This window comes from Benincasa hispida, chromosome 1, assembly GCF_027475165.1.
Source record: "Benincasa hispida cultivar pf3 chromosome 1, pf3_genome.v1.1, whole genome shotgun sequence".
In the NCBI taxonomy this organism is placed as follows: domain Eukaryota; kingdom Viridiplantae; phylum Streptophyta; class Magnoliopsida; order Cucurbitales; family Cucurbitaceae; genus Benincasa; species Benincasa hispida.
The window spans coordinates 50,850,937-50,871,400 of record NC_143478.1 but is presented as its reverse complement, the minus strand read 5'-3'; the positions used below and the strand labels follow the sequence as shown (position 1 = coordinate 50,871,400).

Below are 20,464 nucleotides of genomic sequence, written 5' to 3'. Positions count from 1 at the left end.
CTAAAATAGTTTATATCTCAAACACATACTATTATAATCCAAATTAAAATGATCTACACTTCAAACATAAATTATTATAATTAATCTATAATAACCAACTTTTTGCTCAAAACGTCTCTTTGAAATTTAAGGACCAAAATTTAACAATTTCAATAAAGTCTAGAGATAAAAATAGTATTTTAAGAATATATCAAGCCAAAGTCTTCCAATTATATTATAAAAAGATCACACACATGAAGAACTCGTACTTTAATTATCTCTCTTTTTTCGCAGTCTTATAATATATATATATATATATTATATATATTCCTAATTTCCGAATCGCATACTATCACCATTTCATGGGTATCATCATCTCTCTCTTCTCCATCTCTATTTTCGTCCTTTTCTTCTTCAGATTCCGGGCACTGTCCGGCGACCTTTCTACCCACTCTTCCCCGCCGACGTACCCTCTCGTCGGCTGTCTCCTCTCCTTCTACATTAACCGCAATCGCCTCCTGGATTGGTACACTGAACTCTTGTCGGAATCCACCACCGGCACTATCGTCATCTGCCGTCTCGGCTGCCGTCGGACGGTGGTGACCGTGAACCCGGTTAACGTGGAGTATATTTTGACGACCCATTTCCTTAATTTCCCTAAAGGGAAGCCTTTCACTGAGATCTTGGGCGACTTTCTTGGCTGCGGCATTTTCAACGTCGACGGCGATCAATGGCGAACGCAGCGGAAGCTGGCCAGTCACGAGTTTAGTGCCAAGTCGCTTCAGGAATTTATCGTCGAGACGTTAAAGTTGGAGGTCGAGATGCGGTTGCTGCCTGCCCTTGAGGCGTCGGCCCACGACGCTGCAGTCGTGGACTTGCAGGTAAGGGCGGAGCAAAGAAGGAAAAGTAGGGAGAGATGAAGTATACCACAATTATTTTGCTTTTTTTCGTCGTTTGATTTTTAGTTTTTTATTTTTAAAATTAATACTATTCTTTATCCATATTTTCTTTTAGTTTTTATTTTTAAAATCAATACTATTCTTTATCCATATATTTTTTTTAAAGCAAAAGAGTTTAAATTATTAGACAAATTTTAAAGACAAAAATACATTTTTACTATATTTTAATTTTTAAATTTTGACTTAATTTTTAAAAATATTTGTAAAAGATAAATAGCAAAATGAATTAGAATAAATGTTTATACGGTTTATTTTCAAAAAAAAAAATAAAAAAATCACATTCACATAATTATTTATTATTTATTTTGTACATTTTTAATCAATGTATCATTTTTAATAATTAAGGTCTCGTTTAATAATCATTTTGTTTTTTAAAATTAGCACTATTTCTATCTCTAAATTTCTTTTTTGTTATCTATTTTTTATCAATGGTTTAAAAAACTAAGTCAAATTTTGAAAACTAAAAAAAAGTAGCTTTCAAAGAGTTATTTTTATTTTTGAAATTTGGCTAAGAATTCAACCATTGTAAGAAATGTGGATGAAATAACCTTACTTTTCAAAAACAAAAACAAAAAGCCAAATTATTAATAAACGAGGCCTAAGTTCATTGTCCGCATACATAAATCAATTAGGGAATATATTATTGACATAGATTTGGTAGTGAATTAAGTTACTTTGAGAGGAAAATATGAAATGGTCTGGCATTTTCCTAAAAAGTTGGAGGAAGAGAACAAAAGAAAATTCTCTTTTTTAAATGGCTTATTCTTCTTCTTCAAGATTCTATTTCGATTTACAAAAATATCATGTCATATATATATATATATATATATATATATATATATTAACACAAAATATCATGTCATATAAATACATCTGAATAACATAATTGACATAGTTAAAAATATATCGTTAATATGTGGGAGAGAATTAAAACTTTTTAAACGACAAAATTTAATTTCTAAAAAAACGATATGCTTTAAAAAAAAAAAAAAGAAAGAAATTATATAATTAAAAATTTACTCTTTTCCTCTTATTCTTTCCCTAAATCAAAACATCAAGTAAAAACATGAAAGTTTGCATCTAATTTTATAAAAGAAAATTACTTGATAGATCTTATATTACATTTATCTTTGTGTATTTTATCTTATTATCTAATTATAACTTGTCATACGCTAACTTTTCTCATTTTTTTTTTAAAATATTTTTAACTTTTTTATGTGTGATTAGAATAGGATGCACCAAGATTAGTGTATGTAGACGTTCCAATAAGTGAAAATCAACTTCATGAATACAAGACCTTTCATATCCGATCATTATGATTTACGTTAAATAAGTTGATGAATGAAGATAAATTTAATATTACATCTAATATGAACTTACATCATTGCAGGATTTATTGAGAGGATTTGCATTTCGAGTCATTTGTAAGATTGTTTTAGGGAGTGAAGAAGAGACGATTTTCACACTTGAAAAAAGCTTCGACATAGCGTCGGAGGTGAGCGCCGGGCGGGCAATGGAGCCGGTTTACGTGATATGGAAAATGAAGAGATGGTTTGGGGTTGGATCGGAGCGACGGCTGAAGACGGCAGTGGCGGAGGTTCACCGGAAAGTGATGAACATAATTGAGAAAAAAAGGAAGAAGATGAAGATCCATGATATCCATCACAGCGAAGATCTCTTGTCCAGGTAACCAACTACACGATCTTCAAATCATATATTAAAAATATTATTTCACACATGCAATTAATATATATTTCAAACAGAATATTTTACATTTTTGTGTGTACTTCTACTGCCTACTTTTTTAATTTAAAAAAAATTATAAAATGTTTTGAAATCTTGCTCATTTCTTTTTTATAATTTTTAAAAAGTTGATTTGATGGGCATTTTTATTGATGACTATAGGTTTCATTTTTATTGACTTTAGGTTTGATTTTAGTCTTTGATTTATTTTTTTTTCAATCTCTCTCTTTTTTTTTTTTGGCTTGTGTTTGTTAATAGCCTTTTTTCTGTAAATGTTTCCAATAAGTAACTTTTGATTGTGTTTAAATTATACATTTTGTTGATTAACTTTGGAATTATATTTGGTCCCAAAATTTTACAACCACAAAAATTACACTCTAAATTGTGATATTTTTTAAATTTGATAAATTTACTAAACACAAAATTGAAAGTCTCTAGTTTTATTACACATAAAAAGATCATATTCATATATGTTAGATCAATTAATTTTTAAAAGTATTGAATTTGTTAAAACTTATTCGACACATATTGGATATTTAAAGACATTAAATACTTTTGAAAGTCTATGAACCAAATAGACACGACTTCAAAGTTCAAAAATTTTTTAAAATAATAATAACAATTTTAATATATTAGTTGATATTTAAAAAAGTAACTGATTATTTATTTATTTGTTCGACAACATAAAAGGAGCACATAACATGATAATAAGTTATTATTCTGCAAACTTCTATTGGTTTTTAGATATTATTTTAGTACCTATACTTTTAGTTTCAGTTTACTTTAGTTACTTTCAAAATGTTGTTTTTATACTTTTGATTTTTGTTCATTTTGATTATTGTTTATCAAATTTGGTTCATTTTGATATTTGAACTTTCAAAAAGTGATCATTTTGATCTTTTAAAAATGAAACAAAAAATGAAAATGAAGAGACAAAAAAATCACTTTTTAAAATAACAAAGATTGAATTATAAGGACTAAAATGAATATTTTAAAAATATAGGGACCAAAATGAACAAAAATTGAAAATATAGAAAACCAAAATAAAAATACAGTGACCAAAATAGTATTCAAACCACTTCTTTTCATTTCTCAAATAGAAAATTAAAATTAAAAATGTTATCGAATAAAAAAGAAGGGGCAAAAAACTTTCAAGTGAGGAAAGAGGCATAACTGCTCTAGGTCAAATTCCCTAAAATTTATTTGTCAAATTCATTTTCATCATTAAAATTGAAAATAAATTTTTGATTAAAAGACCATTTTAATCCATATTGATAATGAAACTTGTTTTTGCTTCAAAATTCAAAATGTGACTAATAGTTATACTTCTCTTCAATAAAAAGAACTTTTCATTGCCAACTTGTTGTCTGTCAATATTAAGCATGATGAACAAAATCTGCATTACGACAGGTTGATCTCGATCGGGCATGACGATGAGGTAATCCGAGACATGACCATTAGCTTCATCATGGCGGGTCGAGACACGACTTCAGCTGCAATGACATGGCTGTTTTGGCTACTCTCCCATCATCCCAACATTGAGAATCAATTAGTAGAAGAGATAGACTTGGAATCGGCATCATCAGTTGAAAAAAAATTGGACTACCAATCTCTTAAGGAGCTCAAATTTCTCAAGGCATGCCTCTGTGAAACCATGAGAATGTATCCACCAGTCCCATGGGATTCCAAGCATGCCATTGCCAACGACTACTTGCCCGACGGGACTCTCATCCGATCCGGAGATAGAGTGACATATTTCCCCTACGGGATGGGTAGAATGGAGGCTTTGTGGGGGAAGGACCAGTTCGAGTTCAAGCCCAGCCGATGGCTTCTCGAACAAGACGCGCATGGTGGCAGCCGGAGAAGAGGGGTGAAATTGGTCAGTCCATACAAGTTTCCAATATTTCAAGCTGGGCCAAGGGTGTGTTTGGGGAAGGAGATGGCTTTCCTTCAGATGAAGTATGTGGTGGCTTCAATTCTTGGCCAATTCAGAATCAAACCTATTGCAGGCGACCGCCCTGTGTTTGTGCCGCTGTTGACGGCACACATGGCCGGCGGCTTCAAGGTTTTGATTCAAAAGAGAGAGAAAGATGACAGACAAAGACGCAATTCAAGACAAACAAACAAAATTTTGAGAAAAATATAAACAATCAGAAGAGTCAACGATTCCAACACAGAATTGACAGACCAGAGTTGAAAAATATAGATTCCAAGTGTCAACAATTGATTGCCTGAATTCAGAGACCAAGAATACAAGATAGAATCAGAGGAACTCTTAATTTCACCATTTCTATTTACTTTGAAACAAAATTTGAGTATTTATATTCCTAATATTCACAGTAATTATGAAACGAATAAAAACTCTATTAACAAAGAAAAAAAAAGGATCATTCAAATCAATTAGATTAATCTCTTCTTTTTTATTTTTGAAGATTCCTTGCTGATTTTAATACATAAAAAGATAATCAATTGGCCTGAACTCACTGCAGGGAGACATCAGAACCACCCCTCATATGGGTCCCTCCAATTTCCACTTTCAAAAAAGATCTCAGCATTTAAATAATCTGGAGAAAATCTTCTCAACAAATAAAAAAGTCTTGGCTATACATCTATGTCAGCAAAACACTGACTGATTTCTATAAGATAATAGTATTAAATCGTTTCAACCTAATCGAGAAATAGATCGACAAGCTCGAATTACCTCAGTTGCACCTTTAAATATCAAGAAACATGATATTTGGTAAAGATAACAAACTACATGTCCAAGGAATGATTGTAAAAGTTCCAAGTGGAATTAACAAATCATGAACTTTCATCTTCACAAAGCTTTACCAGGGAGGAAAAAAAAAAAAAAAAAAAAAAATCTCAACTTTATATGGTTGCAGATTCTACTACAAGAAATATTCCATACTACAATAAAGGATGGTCTAAGAAAATGACTATGAAGAAACCATATGTTGTTCATGAAGCATTGGCATCACCAGCTAATTGATGATTAATGCTTGGCTTGGACTAAAGAGCATGTTTTGTGTTCACATACCATCTGCGCTAATGAAGCATTTGCACGGCATTGAAATGATCCGGTGTTTGCCACTAAACTAAAGGGTGTCATACATGAATCTTAGCATGCTAATCCAATGAAGCTCCCAACAAAAAATGGCAATCCATAGCAACTCAACAAGATCCCAGTCATGTACTTCCAGGCGCATCGCTCCCTGTGGCTGGTTTTCGATTTATGTACCGGATGACAGCATCTTCAACCCTGTTCAATCAACCATGAATTTAATCAAGCTCAAAATGATTAAAGGAATAAATAGGAAATCCCTAGCCCAATGAAAATTGTGTGAGGGCGCCAGCTAAAAACTTAAAAGAATAATCTCTTTTATTGAAAAAAGAAAAGAAAGAACAATATACAGTATAACTTTTATCAATGATGCAAAAACAGAACAGCTACAGAGGAGGGAAAGTTAGGAATATTCTTTCTGGGTTGAATTCACACACAGAAGCCGGTGAGAAACAAAAAAAAAAAAAAAAAAAGATAGTTGTTAAGAAAAAGAAAAAATAGAAAATTTCAAATCCACTGACATAACCTATGAATTGCAAATGATTAAATACGATGATAAGAAACATAGAGAACAGGTGAAATAGAGAACAAACATACCATGGTTGATTGAAGAAATCTGATCGTCGCTCCTTTTCAGCATTTCGACTAGCTTCTCCTGCAAGAAGTTTCAGATCCTTGCTTTGAGATTCAATCAAGGCATCAATAAACTCCACTGGTGACTGACTGAACCCAAGGAAAAATGCACGTCTCCGTCGATGCTCGTGAATTTTCCTTATAGCGGTACAAATTGCTTCATCACATGCATCAATCTCCTTGTTCTTCTCTGCATTGGCTAATAGAGCAGACAATTCCCTGTGAATTGGGAAAGGCACATCGACCAACACATCGTAACATGCTGTACCTACTGGACTATTCCCCGAAAGCTTAATCTTATGCTCCAGATGTATAGGCTGTGGAGGAAACAAGTGTTGTGATATTCTCTGTGAAACCATTGTGAATTTCAATTTGTCTTCCCCAAATACCTTCTGGAGAGGTGGATCACAATGAAAGAAAGATGGATCATTGGGATTCTGAAGTTTCCTAGCCTTTACATAATGCCAGATTGCAGCTATAATTCTTGGGCGAGTATCAACTTCAATACCAAGAACTTCCATCAAAGCAGGCGACAACTTGAATTTCTCTGGAATATAATTCATTTCTAACCGAATATTAACTGAAAATTCTTTATCCCCTTTTCTCTTTACCTCAAAGCCCTCATGAGGTGCAGGTGATCGAGCATTCTCCCATACTATGATGTGACTATCTGGATATAACCTCTGGTCCAAGGAAATTGTTACTCTCTTGAAGAAAGATGAAAATTTAGGGTACAAAGGGTTTGATCTTTGTACCAACCCAGGATGATCGGGATCTATCCCATCTTCCAAGATCCTACCTATTATCTTAAGAGTCCAGGTAGGAGGATCGGCATTTGGTTTTTTGGGTACTGTGTTAACTTGATTTGCAAATGTGTTGAAGACATAAATTCGAAGAGTTTTCTGAATGCAAGGTGGGTTTTTAAGCGCCTCATGGATGTCAACTTTCTTTCTTGCGAGAGCAGCATCAACACGAGACTCAAACTCAAGCAGCTGAGTGTAGAGAGCAGATTCGGGCAAAATTGCAGCAACTTTATCTTGAAGCTGCTTCTCAGGCAACTTCTGCTTCTTTTTGCGAGCAGCGGGCGTGATTTCCATTGTTTTCAACGGCGAAAATGTGGTACCAGGAGAAAGAATAGGAGGCCGAACTGGCGGCTTTTGAGGAATTCGCTTCACACCAGCAAGACCCGGTGTGGAAAATCCTGGTGAAGGCGAACCCATGTTCCCACCACCAACATTCTGGCTCTGAGTTAGGGACAGCCCTTGAGCTTGTAATTGAGCTTGAAACTGAGCGTGAGCTGCCTGTGCTTGAGCTTGGGCATGAGCGTGAGCCTTTAATTGAGCTTGAGCAAGAACCTGAGCAGTGCACAGCGGAAATGGATTTTGAAACCCAGCTCCTAATTGAGCTTGAGCTTGCGGCTGAGAAAACGATGTGGAATTTGCTGCCATAGATGGCGGAACCATCCCAGAATTTCCAAAAGGCGATGAAGAAGCCCCCCCAAGGCTCTTCGGTGGGTTATTATTGTTAATAGACATTACTATCTAACCAATTACTCCAACCAGAACAGTTGCAAACCAACAAAATCTCAAACCTCTACTATAACATTGCCCCCTCAAGTCCAGCCAGAAGAACCTCAAAACCCCCTAAACAATCAAGCGTATCTCGAACTTTTGATCCAATACACAAAACAACAGGAAGAAGAAAAATACCTACCAGTACAAAATTCCCGCTTCTTCGAAGAAATAGACCAGCAGCAGCAGAACCCAAACCTCAAAATTCCAGCAAATGGAGTCGAGCGTAGCGAAAACCCTAACATTACATCGAGACGTCAAAAACCCTAACCCAAAACAAACAGTCCGCAAGAGGAGAAATGATGCCAATCATGAAGGAAATCGATCAAATTACAAGACCCACATTACAAAAACGAAAGGGGAGGTTGGATTGAAGGGTTTGGGGATGAAATTCAAGAAAAAAAGAAAAAAAAAAAAAAAAAAACAGAATGGGTCAAAATTAAAATTGAGAAAAAACATAGAGAGGGAAGTGGAGTGAATAGAAGGGCTTACAGTGAGAGATGAAGGAAGTAACTGGAAGTAGAGCTTTCTTCTCTTAACTAAGAACAGAAACAGAATGAAAATGGCGGAAAGGTGAGAGAAGCGAGAGAAGAAAGAGAAGGCGCTTTCTCAATGGCTTCCCTCTTCTCACAGTCTTTCTCTGTTTTTCTTTACAACCAAAATTGATTTTTTTTTTTTTTTTTTTTTTAATTTTCTCACTGAAATAAATTAAAGAAAAATGGAAACTTAAAGGGTAAAATTGTCCACCGACTCGGGTTCCGACCCACTCGAGTAATAAACTGAACCGATTATTTAAAACTTTTAAAATAAGAATAATCACTATCATTTAGACAAATAATAAAAAAGATACTTTTGAATTATAGCAAAATATATGAATGTTATGTAAATCCAATTTTCTGAAATTTTAAAATATCCTCATCGTCTCTTTTAATTATAGTGTACTTAATTTGATATATTTATTAATAAGACTGTAATTAATTGTTCAACTATATATCCCAATAGATTTTCAAGATTACCAAGATCATCATTCCAAGTAGATAATTTGTCATAAATCTCGTGATTTAATAGTTGTTTTAAATTTTTGTTATTCTTGTACGTCAACTAATTTTAAAATCTTATTTCAAAATTTAAAATATCATATTATATTAATTATTCTAAATGTGATTTGTTATTTTTATTATAATTTCTATTAATTTTAATTAAGATGAACGGGTGTTAATTTATTTTCAACATTATAATTATTATTCTTTTATTTTAAATATAAAATATTAGAATACAGCATGTAGCCCTAGCTTCCTTCATTCTAGTACGCTCTCCATAAATCCCAGTAGACTTTCAACGTCAACTAAGATATCATTTCAAGCGGATAATTTGCCATAAATTTCATGATTTAATAGTTATTTTGAATTTTTGAATAAGATTTAATAGTTGTTTTGAATTTTTTATTTTTATATATCAACTAATTTTCAAATCTTGTTTCAAAATATAAAATATCATATTATATTAATCATTCTAATTGAGATTCGTTATTTTTATTATACTTTCTATTAATCTTAATTAAGATTCACTAGTGTTAAATTATTTTGAAAGTTATATTTATTGTCCTTTTGTTTCAAACATAAAATATTATAATACAATACGTAGCCCTAGCTTTCTTCATCCACGTACTAAACTCTTTCTTGTCATGGCTGTTCAACGATTAAGAGCTTTGTTCAAGGGTGATTGGGATGAAAACAATCACTATCATGACTTCCGATTTATTGAAGTTTCTAGTGCTTCAAACACATCTTTTTCAATTTTCATCTTTTTTTATTGATTTCATTTTTTATTCTCAATCGACGATAAGTCTATTTTAGAGGCTTGACTTAATCAATCAAATTCACGGGTGCATAGAGAAAATGCTCGACTTAATCATCCATCGACCAAGAGTTCAAGTTGCAAAGTCTCTTCTTTTCAAAGTGATTCCTATCAAGCCATTATAAAAATGTAGTCCAAGCATATGGACAGTGTTGATATTAATCCGTTTGTCTTAGGGTTGACCCCAACTTGATAGATTCAATTAAGGAATGATGTATCATCGTCGAATATTATTTGTTTCTTTTCTGTCCATGAGATCTCCACGATTGACATCAACACCATATCATAATTGGTTAGTAATTTCATGATTTTTAATTGAGATTTTGATACTTCAATCTAAATCCGTTTCTTTTTTCATGAATGCAATTATTTAGATAAAGTTTTTATCAGTCTAGCCCTCACTTTCTAAACTGATATTTTAGGTCTAGATAAAGAAAAAGTCATTGTTACTAATTTTGGGTAAGTTCAAAAGCGATTTAGATAGATTTGGTTAATTGATTTTTTTCAAAAGCGATTAGATAGATTTGGTTAATTGATTTTTTTCAAAAGCGATTAGATAGATTTGGTTAATTGATTTTTGATTGTAGTGTATTTGTAGTTTAGTGTATTTGTTGGGTGTAGTTTGGACAGTTTATTTGCAAGTCACGTAAATATCTTATCGAAAGTATCCAAAACTTTCAAAAGACTTTTATGACTACAAAACCTTCATTCGAATTACAGTGTAACTATTTTTTTCCTTTGCACGTTTCTTTTATCATACATCTTTATTTTCTCCTAAAATATTTTCCCTCCTTTAAATCATCAAATCATGTTGTTATTTTTTGTTCAAATATCATTTTAATTATTTGTTGGTTTTTTAAAACTTTTTTCAGCTTATTTTATATTTCTGCATTTTGATTTTTTAATTAGTTTGAAAATTTTATACAATCAAATATTAGGTTTTCTTAATTAGTTTGAAAAATTTAGAGCGAAGAGTGAAGACAGACCAATCGCATTTAAAGTACGATGGAGGAAATTATGTTTGCAATGATAGATTCAGAGACGGTAATTCTACTCACAACATCACCATTGTTAGGAGTTGAGATCGACGACGGAGCATGTGTTTATAGGAGTTGAGATAGAAGGAGATGGAACTGGAGTGGTCACTAGTGGTTCTCAATGAGCAATAAATGAAGTCAATGGAGAAGGAGTCGAAGTCGAAGCTGATGTGAAGTATTGGTGGAAGGAGAGGGGGCCATGCCTGACGGAGCAAGAGATGAAGAGAAAATTCAAGTTAAAGGTCTCACCATTGTTAGTGGAGAAGTCGATTTCATAGAGAAAAATGGCGGCAACTTGGTTGGAGAAGAGGTCGGTGCGAGCATGGCCAACTGATGGTATTTAGATGTTTGTTTTAATTACAGTGTAATTACGAATATTTCTAATAAGTCAATTGCAATATCATCTGTATGGCTAAGGATAGTTTAGCCTTTTATAAATTCGTTTATTTTTTTTTAATTTTTATTTCGTTATAATTTTTACGAATGAAATGTTAATTTGGTATTTTTACAAATGAAAAATTAAAATCTGTCATCCTTCTTGTTAGCCCTTTAAAATATTTTTTGCAAAACTAAAGATCCCTATCATTTTTTTTTTTTTTAAAAAAAACAAAATAAAAAAAGCTAACTTATGCCATTGGTTTCTATTTTAATTGCAACATTTTGAAAGTTGATTTTTGCTCTTAAATTTTAACGAGGTTGCTAAAAAATTTAAGGGGTGTTTGGAGCGTTGAATTGGTTATTATAGTTAGTGAGTTATATTAATATGTATTTGGAGTCTAAACTATTTTAGTCTACATTATAATAGTTTATGTTTGGAATGCAAACTATTTTAGTTTGGGTAAGAAATAGAAACATTATAACAAAGGGAAATAGATGATGAGTAAGAATGGTAAACAAGATAGATTTAAAATAGTAATACTATAGTAATTGTAACTTATAATAGTTGAAAATACCAACTATTGTGAATAGTGCCCCAATCGTAGAGTGAGCTATATTTGAAGTTGGAGTCTAAATACTCTCTAAACTTTTCATAAATAAATTAAGAGATTGAGAATAAGATTAAGACTATGGTCCATTAAAAAGCCGTTATAGATATAAGGACACCTATTCCGATATGAAAAGTCGATAAAAATCCCTCCCACTCTCACAATTGTTCAACTAAAGAAAGCTATTGAAATGTCAAGGACAAAATTCAAACTAACCAAAAGCTTTTTTTTTTATGGCCAAAAGATATATACATATATTTCTTTTAGAGTATTTTACATCACAAATTTGAGGGTGAGATTCAAACTTGAATTTAAATTTTTTTTATAGCAAAATAGAATCCTCTCACTCAACATTTAATCTCATTTGCCAACATGAGTTTGCTCCCCTAATTAAGGTTACCTTCAACTAAGAAGTGAGATGTTGGAATTTCTTATCTTATTTGTCTAACTAAAAAAAATTAATATCATTTGATATTTATTTTAAAAAGTAGTTTGATAATATATTATATAATATAAATTCGTTGTAATAGATATATTATGTATGTCTCTTTTTATTTCAAGTTGAATTTCATAAGAGATGCAAACGATCTATCCCAACATTCTTTGATTATGGAGATTTGAAGTTAATTAGTTTCTATTTTATTATCTAGTGATATTTTTGATCTATGAGAATTGATTAAGATTTTAATTAGTCTCCAAAATTTAAAATTAATTTCTCGAATTGACTGATTATTAATCTAGTGGAATGATAATGTAAAAGCTTAAATATGTACTTTTTAGAGATCAATTCAAAATCTTATAAATCAAAGCATCACTGTTGAAATCTTAAAAGTGAAATAGAAAGTGAATTTAAATCTCAGAGACATGAATATTAGTCTTGAAACTAACCAAATAGAGAACCTAACTTCAAAATTTAGTGTGTTTTACCAACATGGATATATGTTTCAAAATGATTTTTATTCATTTAGGACCATAAGTTCATTTATACACATTTTTAAAGATATCAGCACCATTTTAAAACAAAATGATAGCAGAAAAAAATATCCAAAAATTTGTAGCATAAAAATTTAAAATGACTATGACTCCATTTGGGATTGTTGTAGTTTTTAAAATAATTGTTGTCAATTGTACTTTTTGTAAATTTAACTTTAATATGAAATGTAGCAGTGTTTGGTAAATTTCAACTTTATATTTGAATAAGTTTGTTACATGTGTTTGGTAAATAAATATTAAATTATCGTGTTTTAGATATAATGATTAAAATGAATTTAATATTATTATTTTTTATAATTTATAATTATTAAGTAATTGTTTAAAATAGATGTATAAAATAAGATTTAATTTTAAGCGCTAAATTTAAAATAAATAACAGATTTTAAGAAGTGTGTGAAATAAACATGTGATTTAAATGTAATATTAATGTAATATTAGTAGATTTAATCATATTTTGTTTTATGAAACACAAAAAATTAAGATTTTATTATAATCACTTCTCTTCCTCTCAAAATCAATCCCCAAGTCCATGACAGGTTTGAAAATTATTTTGAAATTGTCAAAAACACTTTTGACATAATTAAAATCGTTCTAAAACATGTATCTAATAATTTAAAATCAATATTATGTTTGGTTTTATACTTTTAAATGTGAATTTCATATTAAAAATTGATTTTGAATGATTAAAGATATATTTAATAATGGTTTTCGTATAGCCAAATCCACTTTTGCCAATACCACCCTCACTTTTCTTCATAAATTTGTTGGTTGTCAAATTTTGAAATTAATTCTAGAAAAATATAAATTTATTTAGAATTGATTTTTGAAGAGCTAGTTGAAATGCGCTTTTAGTGTGATGATGAGGATAATCACCCCCATAAAATTTGTCCCACTTTTTTTAAGTAAAATTTGCCCTCCTCATGTATTGATCATTTTTTAAATAAAAAAATACTTTTTAAAAAGTAATTCTAAAATCACTTAAACCAAACATAATAATTCAAAATTATTTTTAAATATATGAAAATTACTTCTAAAATTTAAAATCAAACATCAATATGATTATAACAAATATAATAATTCAAAATCATTTCTAAACATAATAGTTCTAAATCATTCCTAAATATATGAAAATCGCTTCTAAAGTTTGAAGTCAATATGATTGTAATAAATATAATAATTCAAAATCACTTCTAAATATATAAAAATCACTTCTAGAAGTTGGAATAAAAGATCAATATGATTTTTATCATATTTGAAAAGCACTCACAAACATCCCCTACAACTTTTATCACATAATTTTGTTTCCCAAAAAAAAAGAAAAAGAAAAATCTTCTATAACATAATCAATCAAACACCAAACAATGATCACCCTCTGCCCTGGCGCAGAAGCTTCTTCCCTTACTTTACCTTAGTTAACATGTTCCATTCACAAACATATAGCAAGCTCCCCATCAGTATATTTCAACATTACTTTTCACATTAGAGTTTCCATAGTCTTATCAACAACAACTCTATTTTGGACTCGGCCAATCCCAAAGGATACCAGCAACACACTCAAACCACTGCGGGCCAACACAGCAATAATACTTCTAAATACAATCTGTAGTGTCAACTTTCCACACAAAGGATCTTCCACAAAATAATAATATTAATAACAACCTTCTTGAAAATTTTGACCAAGAAAGGCCACATAACTCAAGAAACAAGAAACCAGAGGAAAAGCTCCTTGAAGGGCTAGAGCCCTAAAACCCAACATCTCTTCTCCTTGGACTCGTGCAAGAGTTGCAACAACCAATGGAGGACCGCCATATTTACAGCTTCTCTATCCGTAAATGGACGACTGAAATCCAAAGAGACCGAAGATGAAGCCGAAAGGAGAGTCTAAAGAGAACACATAGCAAATAGGGTAATCTTCCACCCAACAGTCCTCACTTCCATGCCTAATGCAATTGATGTCGTCCCCAAATGATTCTTCACATCAAACAATTTCTCTTAGACAGAGGGCTTAAACCCTATCAACATCAGTTTTGATAAACGCACCAAATTGTAATAGAATTCGTCAATTTGGGTACATATTGAAAGAAATCCCAAACTATAGTGAAACATTGCAACAACAATGAAGACTGTTGATTCACTGTTGTAATGCAAGCATGAGCAATACAAGTAATAATATGTCAACGAGGTTAATTCGACCAACTATTGTAGAATGATTCTTATTAAATAAATGTGACCTTAATTCCTTCTATAACTAATTTCACAGGAATCCTCTCTCACTATTTTAAAACAAAAAGAAAAGAGATGGACCATTTCCAAAATCCAAGCATCAATATGCCAATTCTGTTGACTTCCATGACATTATCACCTTGCAACAAAATGTTGACTTCCATGATATTATCAACAACATGTTCTATCAGATAGGTCGATTATTTCAATATACCTATGATTCCACTCTTGGTGAAGTTCCAAATAGGATTTGAGGTTATGAATATCAAATGGTTCTTCTATTAAACAATTTCTCTCAATGAGATGGGTTAACAATGACTTCCTCAACAATGCTCAGTAGGTAGGATTGGTTTTACCATATCCCTTAAATCTAAGAACTATATTGCAATCCTTCTATGTTTTATCTACTAGATAGAGAACTAATGGAACAAAATGGGGCAAGGGGGACTATACTTCTCTAGAAAGAAGAAAGTGATACTTGCAAACCTGTGTCCTGTGACAGCCAAAAAGGTGGAGTTTCTTCTTCCGTGCTGTCAAAAGTACGAGATGTAGCAAGTTAGTGCTATTTGAGATCCTACTTGACTTCTTCATATCTAGCATTAATGATGCAAAGGCAAAAAGATGCTAGACAGAGAACACGATTAAATAATCTACGAGTTTATTACTTGAACAGCTGAACTTATAGAGCAGATCCTATTCAAGTAAATGTCAGGGCCCCACATGCTCATACTCAACATCTTCATAAATATCAAAGACATCCATGGATACATGAAAGATGTAGAATGTGCGTCACAATTCAGTTTGGGGTGGGAGAGGGAGGGTCCCTCCGACCGCCAGCAGCGGACATCCCTCTGCATTTTCCTTTAAAGAAAAAGAGTATCATGAAAAAGAGGTACCATGCAGAAGTGTTTGGAAGACATCAAATCTCATACTAGCACAAATATGCTTAAATAAAATATTGAGAACAAAATTACAAACAGTGAGTTTTCTCTTTTATCTCAAAGTTATGATGCAAGTTTACAAATATCTTCATATTCAACAGTCTTAAGCATCCTGCCATCATACACACCCTTCTCTATTTGCACTTTAGCACAAAACTTATCAGTGTCAACGCCTAACAACCTAGCATTTGATCCGCGATATGCCCCATTTACTATCCTTACTAAGCCACCAATTTGAGGTATCACTGTTTCTAATTCTTCTTGATCAACTCTCAACACATGCTTGCCATCAAGCATTTCGATCTCTCCAACATATTTATCAATCACTTTTCGCACAACTCCCTTCTGTTTATAGTATCCCTTCTCAGCCAAATCCTTGCTCATAATCTTTACAATTATTCCCTCACAAAGCCAGTAATCCTTCCTATTAAGCTTCTCCTTCTTCATCTCTTCTTCTCTCATCAATGCCTCCAAAGCTGACAGACCACCACCACCCATCCTATTTTTGGAAGTCTCTTTAGGTTTCCCCTTGGCAGTCTCATATGTCTCATCCTCATCAAAAACCACCCTGGAACTCTCTCCTTTCTCCTTCAATTTTGATGATGTTCCCAAAGCAAATCCTAGCTTAACCCCACTCTCCAATTTCAACTCTCTCGTTTGTTCAGCCTCCAAAGGCTCAGCAGATACAGAAGCCAAAGGTGTTAATTGCTCAGCCCTCTCAATTTGCCTCTTTATCTCTCTCTCTTGCTTCTCTTCTTCAGCTAAATCAGCCCGCATCCTCTTATTCTTCATTCTCTCTTTGAAAAGCGTCTCTGAATCTCTATCTATGTAAGTAATGAACCAACCCTTTGGAGTCTCCTCTACTTTACATTGACCAGTTCGACCCAGATGTTTAACAAACTCAGTAAGAGTAGCCCATTGCGTTGCATTCATATGAATATGATGTCTGTCGTTAATGTATTCATTATAGACCACTGTAGCTGCCACGCGACTGAACCGATGGCTACGCTTAATATGCTCCATGAAAGAACTCTCAAACTCTTCAGAGTAGCCTTCAACAATACGATGAGGATTTTGGCCAAAGATTTGCATCTGGCGCTGGTGGCTTTCACTCATACAGTGACATTTAAAGCCATTCTCATCCCGGCACTGCTTTTGACACATCTGGCAATACCATCTCAGCTTCTGTAGCCCTTTTGCCTTGATTCTGTTCGCGATGGCTTTAGGGGTTAGAAATTCGTTCTTCCCCATTGAAATTTCCTTTGAGAATTAGGGTTTTTTTGTATCTGAAAGGTTGAAGACAATCCGATCCTCCACCAAATCGACCCTGATATCAAAGATTCCAAAGAGGGGAGGGGGGAAGAAAAAGGAAACCTCGGGGGCGAGCGACTGGGAGATGGGGCTCGGCGTCGAGCAGCTGGTGTTGAAGGCAGTGGGCAGTGACGCAGCTGCAGCTGCCGCTGCGGCTGCGGCAGAAGATAGAGTAGCGTGGCGAAGTATGTTGCAGCAGAGAGGGATTAAGAAGGAAAAGGGGGCGTTGGCAGCGTTCCGGCGAGCCGGCGGAGGAGGGAGACTAGCAGAGAAGAAAAGACTCCAGAGAAGGGGACGGGCGACAAATTGACGAAGAAAGTTCAGAATCTCGGATATGGAAACGGGAAATTATTATAATCTCGGCTCGAATACAATTATCTCGCCCGAGATTATATGCGTAGTGCCCCGAGATTGATCATAAAGGGTTTAATCTCGGATGAGAAATTGATAATTTTTTTTATCGTGATTCGCTATCCCTCTAAGATTTTGACGATTTTTTAGTAACTTTTATCTGTTTGACTTTTTTTTTTTTTTTTTTTTTTTTTTTTTCTTCCAGATACCTTGCATATTTGTTAGTTTCGAGGGCAAATGAAATGAGAACAACAAAGAATATATAAGAGGTCAGTTTAAAATTTTGATTGTAGACAAAGAAATAAAAAGAATTTTTATGGCAAATATATAAAATAAGTGGGATAAATTTTACTGAGTTTGAGTTGGTTACAAGGTATATATAATATTAGGTTGGATGTCTCTACTTTTGTGATTATCAATAATACCTTCATTTTTTCCTTAACCAATGACGATGTGTCTTCAATAGCTCTTGTAAATTAACAATAGGAGCGCAAAACACTAGAAGTACGATACCGTCATTTTCAATCTCAATGGCCCAAAATGTACTCTTACTTCTCTCTCACCTTGATTTTATTCTTGAATACCACATGAATTTCAAATTATGTGTGATCATTAAGTCCATTGAATGATAATGTGGTTTAACTAGAATTGGGAGACAATATAGATGTTTTGTTGAATAGGGAGTTTGTCTTCAATGTAGATATGTCTAAAATAAAGGTATTCGACCACACAATACAACAATGTCACACATGATGTGTCTACAATTCAAAAACAATTAGAAAGTAAAGAGATAAACCAAGAAAGATAAAACGCACAGTTTGGTAACTCAATTCGGTGAAATACCACATATGTCTAGGGAATAATATTCTCGTGGAAAGATACTTTTACCAATATGGAGTTAAACAATTTCAACATTGTACTTATCTATGGACTACACACGAATAGCTCAACTCAATAGACGAACACTTAGGTTCTTCCTAAATGTGAGACATTCTCCCCAGGAAACTTAGGCTCCCCCTAAGTATGTGAATATTAGTAAGCAATTAGTTAGGCTCTTCCTAGGTGTGAGAATACCTCTCAATTGTAATCTTCCCACCTTGTTGTGAAGACCTCCTCACTTAATGAACTTAAGCTCCCCCTAAGTTAGAGAATCAGTTCTTAATCAATAAGGAAATCTAAGACTCACCCTCAGATCAAGAATAACCTTCCCAGCAGATTCCATTTCAATAAGCACTGCTTCACGAACAATAGAAGTCCATAATCTCTTTTCTCACGTTCGGTCGTCATAGAACTCTTCAAACACTGAAGTTGCTCAATCAGAATCGACAACCCTAGCAAGATAGCAACTTATCCTTTAGATGAAACGGAAAAAGGAAACTTGGTCCATTTAATTATCGATAGAAACATAAATAAGGAAAGAATCCTCAAGAGCAAAGAATCACAGGAAAATAAATAAGGAAAAAATAATTCTACAAAAATGGTAACTCAAGAGACATCTTGCAAGACATTTTCAGACTACTATATGACGTTGTTGTCGTAACTTCCATTATTGGTCTACATAGCTTCCAAAGACGCCCCTCTTCCTTGTAGTCCTTTCTTTTTCAACTTCTACTAGGTCGGACTATGGGATGACGTCATCGTTGAAGTCCATAGGGTGCATAATAAGAAAAACTAGTAACCAAACTATTGATGTGTTAAAAAGTATGCATATTTACGACTCAAATTATATCTCGAGCTTTAGGACAATCAATATACCATTGGATGGACTAGTCGTTTCTTCCCCACCTGATGATATATCAACTGGGATATGGGCATCTTGATCATTCCCCTTTGTATCCTCCCTACTTGAATGAATCCAGTCATTGATATTAGCTTTGTTAGGGTAGATGCTCTAAATCTCGTAGAGACGTGTAGTTTGTAATTGTATTGTACAAACATTTTATTTATTTAATAAAATATGAGATGTTTTATTTGACATTTAGTAGCATTAAACTCACAAACCAATAAACTAACATCCAAGGTTATCATCTGTAGCTTAAACATGTATGTAGATGTTGGGATTGGTGTCCTAATTCTCCCGGAGTCTCATTGTTCGTAATGATACACATTGTTTTATGAATAAAATAACTGTTATTTCATTCTGACATTTACTCATATCCAATAAACAATGTTTCATGGTTATCTTATGTAAATTTAAGCATATATATGTGATATACAAATGGATCATGCCTTAAGTGATAACCTAAATAGGTCTGTAGTATAAGGATTAAGATGAGATACTTGATCCTGGTGACTCTATGGATACGACCCGCTTTATAGAGGTTTGCAAGTGTTGTAAACTACTACAGATGGTAGATCCTGACCATTCATGTGGAGATGTGGAGCGGGAGTGTCCTATACAAAGAGTTTGTATAAGACTTAGACCACGAGATGACTAGACTCTGTATATAATGCCGTTGATACTAGAGACTTGCATTTCACCTAAACGACCATAGGTGACACGACCTCAATCCTGAGTGTTTTGGGAACTCCTGCCTTTGAGGGCGGTCCTTTGATTCGTATGGGTGAAAGTAGCCAGATTTCCAACTCAACATGCCTATCTTTTTTAGGACTTGTCTGATCTGGGAGTTGGGAACTCAATCCACAATATGGAATTCACTTCTTTCCCGAAGCAGGGATAAGTAGAGAGATTGCTCTCTTAAGGGCTGATTCCGGGGCTTGAACATAGTGGCCACAGTTTCTCTTTGGAAGAGAAGACTCAGTCATAGTAGGACTATGACTTATGTTCATTAGAGGGATCAGTGATACTTAAAGAG

General features: G+C 33.2%; 2 protein-coding genes and 1 pseudogene across 3 annotated transcripts; 1 reads left to right on the top strand and 2 right to left on the bottom strand.

Moving 5' to 3' along the window:
- The first annotated feature begins 218 nt into the window (after positions 1-218).
- On the top strand, positions 219-5,102 carry LOC120084009 (cytochrome P450 94B3-like). Its single transcript, XM_039039915.2, has 3 exons — positions 219-860; positions 2,329-2,624; positions 4,092-5,102. Exons 1-3 carry the CDS (start codon positions 342-344, stop codon positions 4,825-4,827), a joined length of 1,551 nt encoding a protein of 516 aa, XP_038895843.1. The 5' UTR covers positions 219-341; the 3' UTR covers positions 4,828-5,102.
- A 298-nt stretch (positions 5,103-5,400) lies between these two features.
- Positions 5,401-8,650, bottom strand: LOC120084001 (SWI/SNF complex component SNF12 homolog). The gene is made up of 3 exons (XM_039039907.2): positions 8,442-8,650; positions 6,343-8,187; positions 5,401-5,943 (listed from the first exon to the last, which is right to left on the bottom strand). Exons 2-3 carry the CDS (start codon positions 7,911-7,913, stop codon positions 5,871-5,873), a joined length of 1,644 nt encoding a protein of 547 aa, XP_038895835.1. The 5' UTR covers positions 7,914-8,187; positions 8,442-8,650; the 3' UTR covers positions 5,401-5,870.
- Positions 8,651-15,971: 7,321 nt separating this feature from the next.
- LOC120092048 (KIN17-like protein pseudogene) lies at positions 15,972-17,877 on the bottom strand (annotated as a pseudogene). The gene has a single exon (XR_016530422.1). The product of XR_016530422.1 is annotated as a KIN17-like protein pseudogene (transcript).
- Between the last annotated feature and the right edge of the window lie 2,587 nt (positions 17,878-20,464).

Bases quoted from the DNA above. Each gene is read 5' to 3' on its own strand.
- LOC120084009 (XM_039039915.2), top strand. From the start codon at position 342: ATGGGTATCATCATCTCTCTCTTCTCCATCTCTATTTTCGTCCTTTTC. The intron at 861-2,328 runs GTAAGGGCGGAG...ACATCATTGCAG, and splicing joins CTGCAGTCGTGGACTTGCAG to GATTTATTGAGAGGATTTGC. The intron at 2,625-4,091 runs GTAACCAACTAC...GCATTACGACAG, and splicing joins AGCGAAGATCTCTTGTCCAG to GTTGATCTCGATCGGGCATG.
- LOC120084001 (XM_039039907.2), bottom strand. From the start codon at position 7,913: ATGTCTATTAACAATAATAACCCACCGAAGAGCCTTGGGGGGGCTTCT. The intron at 5,944-6,342 runs GTATGTTTGTTC...TTGATTGAACAG, and splicing joins GATTTCTTCAATCAACCATG to GGTTGAAGATGCTGTCATCC.